At 37.1% G+C, this 6315-nt stretch overlaps 1 protein-coding gene across 1 annotated transcript in view; it reads left to right on the forward strand.

The window, feature by feature from the left end:
* The window catches only part of COL28A1 (collagen type XXVIII alpha 1 chain), a 160296-nt gene extending 156105 nt beyond the window's left edge, over positions 1-4191 (forward strand). Inside the window, exons 33-34 of the mRNA XM_012757144.2 lie at positions 1644-1845; positions 3413-4191. Coding sequence (XP_012612598.2) covers positions 1644-1845; positions 3413-3585 — 375 coding nt within the window. The 3' untranslated portion in view covers positions 3586-4191. The remainder of the gene's footprint in view (positions 1-1643; positions 1846-3412) is intronic.
* Positions 4192-6315: the final 2124 nt, after the last annotated feature.

Below are 6315 nucleotides of genomic sequence, written 5' to 3' on the forward strand. Positions count from 1 at the left end.
TGTTTGAAATGAAATATGTGCAAGCAAAAAACAACAGTATTTTTCCCTGAGGGTGTTACATCGATTTTGCCACTAGCTTACCAGTAACTTTTAGACAGTCCCTTAATCATTTGGAGTTTTGTATTCCCCCCAGTAGAAAAGGAGGGACTGAGAAAGTTTTCCTCCAGCCTTGAAATTCTCTAGTTCTGTGATTATAACAAAAGTTCACGTTCAAATTGCCATATGCACATGTAGGATTATTCTGAAAGAAAGAGGAACCTCACGTGATCCATAGTTTTACCTCCATTTTGACCCAAATTTGTGTTTGGGGGAAGTGAAAAGTTAATTCTATATTTGAATTGAGTGCCCTTTATAAAGCTGATGACCAATTCTAGTGGAACTATTTGGTCTGAATCACCTGGTAGTACTTTAATCACTGCAAACATACACATACATGAGTAATAGGATTAACTAGCCCTTCCCTCGTGTGTGTGTGTGTGTGTGTGTGTGTGTGTGTGTGTGTGTGTGTGTGTGTGTGTAAAGAATCCAAAGCAGTCAAACAGCTCAGACAGCAAGGAGTAGCTCACGGTGATTGCTGTCTCTGGTCACAGTGGGCTAGGAACCCTGGATAAAAAGTATTGAAACGACTTTATCTAGTTCACAGATTTGCCTATTTAAATAAGTAAAAAGCAAACAAATGAGAGGGACTTGTGAGAATAAATACCCATACTGTGCCAGGACTGAGGTGAATGATTGACTCGACTTTGCGTAGCTGGGGTACAAGGAAAAAGAACATAATTATTCCCACGAAAGATCTGCGTATGTCCTGGCAATTATAGTCAAGAATAACCAACACAATCTTTTTTTTTTTTTTTTTTTTTTTTTTTTTTTTTTTTTAAGGAAACTGCCTTTCTTCTTTGTTTCATTACATATCATAAATTTAGATGAAACTTGGGAGATTTAGTCTAGAAAATTTGCTTTTGAAATCATAAGCTTTTGTTCCTAAGGTATCAAATGTTTCTCAGAACTTAGAAGTTAAGTACTCTACGGCATTTGGCATTAGCTGAGGTCTGGATAGTAGGGAGGTCAGGCAAAAGGTGCTTTCTGCTGGTATTTGTGGAAGCAGTCAAAGGAGATGAAAAGTGATTGCTATTGTTTTCATTTCAGCTGTGTTGTTGTCCTCTGGCACCCCAATTCCCAGTCTCAAAATTGATTGAGTTCACAGTAGCCATTTTGGAATATATTGTTAAATTCTCTAATGTTAGAAAATGGAGAGAAAAAGGCCATTAAAATGTTAAAGAAATTAGTGGTTATTTTCCCTGTTTATAGTAATTGACTAAGAAAAGAATAAACTCCCAACCTCATATCTTTCACACGTTCTCTGGAAGGCCCAGCACAAAAACATCTGTGTCTGAAGACAGACAACGTGTGTGTTTGTGTGTGTGTGTATACCCACACAGTGGTGGGAAAATCTATGCTTAGATATTCAGGGATGCATGACACAGAGGAGGGGCATTATTTCTGGAACTTTAATTTGAAATTGTTACTATCAGAGAGTTGAGGAGACATAGCCTTGCTGAGCTTTTCCTTAAATGTTGCCAAAAGCAAACTAGCTTTTGTGACTTGATATCATCAGAAATGAAACATGTGAATGTTTTGTGTAGCCCAGTGTCCCCGGAGAGCAGGATGAAGAGAATGAGCCTCCAGAGCCTACCTGGACTGATGGCCTGTCTGCCACTCTCCCGTCCGAGGCTGCCACCCCCCACGGGCCAGTGCTCAGCACCCCAGAGGGTAGAGCGGAGGGTGTGGAATCCAGAACTCCAACTCCTGTTGCGATTTCACAGCCAGAAAATTTGGTGTACAAAGGTAAGACATATCTGCCAACCAGCAGCTGTATCTATAATGTGAGGAAGACACAGGAAGGATGGTCTCTAAAACCTCATCCAGAGAGAATGTTACAACTCTGAACAGGGAGGACAAAAGATATTTTTCACTAGAGATTATATATAGAATTTGAAATCTGGATAGCTGTGGAATAAATTGGATCCATGAAAAGTTTTAAAGCACTTATAGTATTTATTATTGTCTTAATTTGAGCGCCCTTAGAGAGGATTATGTTCTCCTGTTTGCCATGGTTCCTCCTGCTCCCTGTTGTCTCGCCCTTCCCCTTCACACGTGTAGGCATCTGAAATTTTGACCTCTTGATTATATAGGAAAAAGAGCTAAACTCTATATTCTGATTCATCAATATATTTTCTATAGAGTTAATATTACTGAAAATTCTTCATTGTATACATATTTTCTGCAGAACATGCAAGGGAGATGACATCCATGCCCCAGTGAAGCTTAGATTGGCTCAAAAACAAATTACACGATATACATTAGTTATGTTTTTATGAAGAGAGGTAGTAGAAATCTACTTCTCCTTTCCGTTTGGTCTAAGGAGTCTTCATAGAAGAGATAGATTTAGAGGTAAGTTTTAGAAAATGAATGGACATATACTCCAAATCTGGAGAAATGTTTAAAGGAAATGGAGAGAGGGCTGGTGTTGCTATTGAGTTATGAAGCTTATGACATATAAACCACCTCACAGACTGCAAGTCCCAGATAGCGATAACCTATTTGGTTTTTGCAATTACCTCTGGCTTCTCCCACGTTGGAATCACTTCCTCTGGTAGGAAATACTAATCAAGGCACTACAGAGTACCAGCGGGTAAAAGTGGATTTAACAAATGGGAAGCTGTGTAATTAAAGGAAGCTGATTTAGTGCAATGTGGCTTTATTGTTACAGCTCTCCTTTGCTTTCTTTCAGTGGATGAGGTTCTGAAATTTGTTTGTAGACTGACATTAGAAGGTCACATCATGTTTAGTGTCCTACAGGAGCTGCTCTTTTTAAGAGAGCTGTGATATAAAAAGAGCCATTCATTTTATTTCTTAGTAGCTTAAAGGGTTTCCTTTTTCAGTAGGCACAATTCTATGTGATCATAGACGTGTGTTCTATGAACAGACTGGGAGGGAATGTGTACAGAAGGTGGAAATCATTTTTACTCCAAATATTAATTTGATTATAAATCAAATCCAAAGTAAATGAAAGAAGTCCTATTTTTGTCCTGTCAACTACTCCCCAAAAGTATTGGTCAATGAAGTCTCACTAGGCTTTTGGGAAAATATGCATTTTTGATAGGGTTTCATGAAGATTAAAACTTTTATGTTTTCAAAAGAATGAATATCTAGTGGTAGAGTTTCAGGTGGTGGGGGAAATAGTTTGGGGGTTAGGGAACCCTTTTTCACTGACTCATAGCCATACTTTCTTAGTTGGACTGTTAGTGGGCATGGAGAATAAATAGTATATATCGTCTCGTAAAGTTTTTATTTTTCATCTCTTTGGTATAAGAAAAACCTATAACAGCACATTATCCTTTACTCACTCTAGATCCTAGATGTTTGGAAGCCTTGAAGCCTGGAAACTGTGGTGAATATGTGGTTCGATGGTATTATGACAAGCAGGTCAACTCTTGTGCCCGCTTTTGGTTCAGCGGCTGCAACGGCTCAGGAAATAGATTCAACAGTGAAAAGGAATGTCAAGAAATCTGCATTCAAGGATGAGCAAGTAAATTAACTTATCTCTTTCAAAAACCTAGAAAGAACCTCTATAATTTCAACATACTCACCCAGTACAAATAAAGCACCATATTTGAATATATACTGAGCATTTCCAGTTTATAAATGTAATCTAGTTCTTATCACAACCCTAGGGTGTAAGCATTATTAACCACTTATACCGATGAGGAAGCTGAGACTCTGGGAAGTTTAATACCTTGTCAAATCACTCAACAAAACAGTGCCAGAACTGGGGATTTGGACTCAGGGCTGTCCAAAACCTTAGGGCACAGGCTCTATCTTTTCCCATTCTATGTATTATGACAGATTAAACCCTCATCCCCACATACACCATCATTCCCCCAACTTCCTTATGTCCCTGCCAGCTGCAAAAGGTAGGTGGTGGGGAAGAACTTTGCTTTGGAAATTGTAAGCGATGGGAATATGTTCATCCATTAGTAGATTAGATTAGTTATATTTCTGCTTCACTTGTCCTGAAAGTGTTAATAGGGAGAAACCAATCCGAATGAAGATTATTTGATTCAAATGTATTACGACTGTCACTCCCCATTTCTTCAACATGTTTGGTAACAAAGCCTTTATTGTATGTTTAAACTATGTATAGTTTTAAAAGGATCTTTTTATATTCTTCTTTTAAAATATGTAAACGGGACTTTTAACTTTAGGGGGTGGAATGGAGGAGGCACTTGATAGCCCAGAAACTCTTGAAGCCCATGTTCACTCATGAGCAGGATATCCTAAAGATAGGACTTGCTCTGGAAGATGAGCCACCAAATTGAAATATGAGTAATGAAGAGTAATGGGGAATTGGTTCTGTCATTCTGTAATAATCTTGCCACATGTAGTCTAGGAAGACCATTAGTTCTGAGCTGAGCTCAGGCAGCATTTGTGTATTTCATCTGACAGCATGCTTCCTCCTCCTGTCAGCTCTGTGACCCACATTCAAGTTGAAGAGTGCAAAAAGGAGCACTCAAGGAAGGAGATGGAAAAATAGCCATCTCAGCAGAAATAATATTATAAGTTTTTGTGGTTTCATTAAAATTTTATTCTTTAATATTTGGTACTACAAAAGCATGTATGCGACATACTTGTAAGATAAAAAAAACAACACAGTAAGACAAACACCAATGAACACATCACCTAGAGAATGAACCAAATATCACCCCTTCTATTGACGTTTCCTGTGTTGAGTCCCTTCGCCATCCCAGCTTCCTGTTCCATGCCAGGACAAACCATCTTGAACTTGTGTTTACCATGTCAATTTGCTGTTGGTTTTTATATGTAATTTTACATGTAAAACTATGTATTTTTTGTGTCTCTAAACAATACATATTCAGTCTTATTTTAGAGCTTTATAAAAATGGTATTATATGCTAGTCTTCTGCAACTTGCTGTTTCCATTCATTTCAACATTATAATTAACTCATATGTTTTACTATATATAAATATATTCCTAAATAATTTATTATTTAGGTTATTTTTGAGCATAGAAAAGTTATGTCATAATATGTAACTTTCTGCAACTTGCTAGATTATTATAATTCATGCATGTTCATTTACTTTCACAGTGATATGTTTGTGTGAATTTACCACAATATATTTAACAATTGCCTTGTCTATGATGAATTCAGTTGTTTCTATTTCATTTTTTTCACGATTCTACCAGTGCTGTTATGAATGCTTATATTCATGTTTCTGGGTACACACACACACCAGAGTCTTTCTAGGGTGTATATCCACAAGTGGAATAATTGAGTTGCAGGGTATATAAACATTCAAAACTAGTATGCCCTACTAATTTTTGTCCTGAGGTGTTTGAACCAATTTATTATAAATTCCAACCAGTTGTGTATGAGTTCCCATTGCTTGATATTCTCAACACTCAGTGTTATCAGACTTCTAAATTTTGCTAATACAGGGGTTAAATGGTATCTTGTTTTAATCTTCTTTCCCCTGGTGGCATCTTACTATGTTCATTTGCCATCTGCACTGATGCTATCGTGAAATGCCTGCTTATCACTGAGATAGATTTTTTTATTGGATTGTTTGTCTTTTCCTTATTGCATTCTTGGAGTTCTTATATATTCTGACATCTAATTCTTTGCTCGCTATTTGTGTTGCTAATATCTTTGTTGCTTGCCTTTTTACTTTTGTTTTAATGAACTCAATTTTACTGTAGTGCAGTTAATTCATTTTTTCCTTTTGTGGCTGGCAATTTTGTTCTTTTTTATGCTGCTCAGCCTCTCGCTGTCTTTCTTGAGTGGGAACCTTCCCCAGGACAAAAATGACTCTGAGTGTTGGCCCCACTTCTCTAGATCCTGTTTCATGTCTGGTAACTCCTTGGCAATTTCTAGGTGATTTTTTTAAAAAAATTTGCTTTATCATTTTTAGTTGTCCTTGCCATGAAGGTGGGTATGAGTTACATAAATAACCTTTACCATATTTTCTTTTTTTATTGTGGGATTAAGGGCTTTGGGTATTTTCTTATTTCCAAGGAGCCCAGCAACACATTAAAAAAATCTGTATTAGTCTCCATATTGTTGTTGGAAAGAAGGACCCTTAGAGTATCTAGCATGCTCTTCTGACAGAAGTGCTTATTTTCCTTTTTCAAGATTTTTACAACTTTGCCCACATAGGAAATTGAGGTGCAAACATGTTGTAATGTTGACTTGAGTGTTCATCTCTTTGTCTGAAATGTTCTTTTCCTCCCTCTGT

Source organism: Microcebus murinus, chromosome 9, assembly GCF_040939455.1.
Source record: "Microcebus murinus isolate Inina chromosome 9, M.murinus_Inina_mat1.0, whole genome shotgun sequence".
Lineage (NCBI taxonomy): Eukaryota > Metazoa > Chordata > Mammalia > Primates > Cheirogaleidae > Microcebus > Microcebus murinus.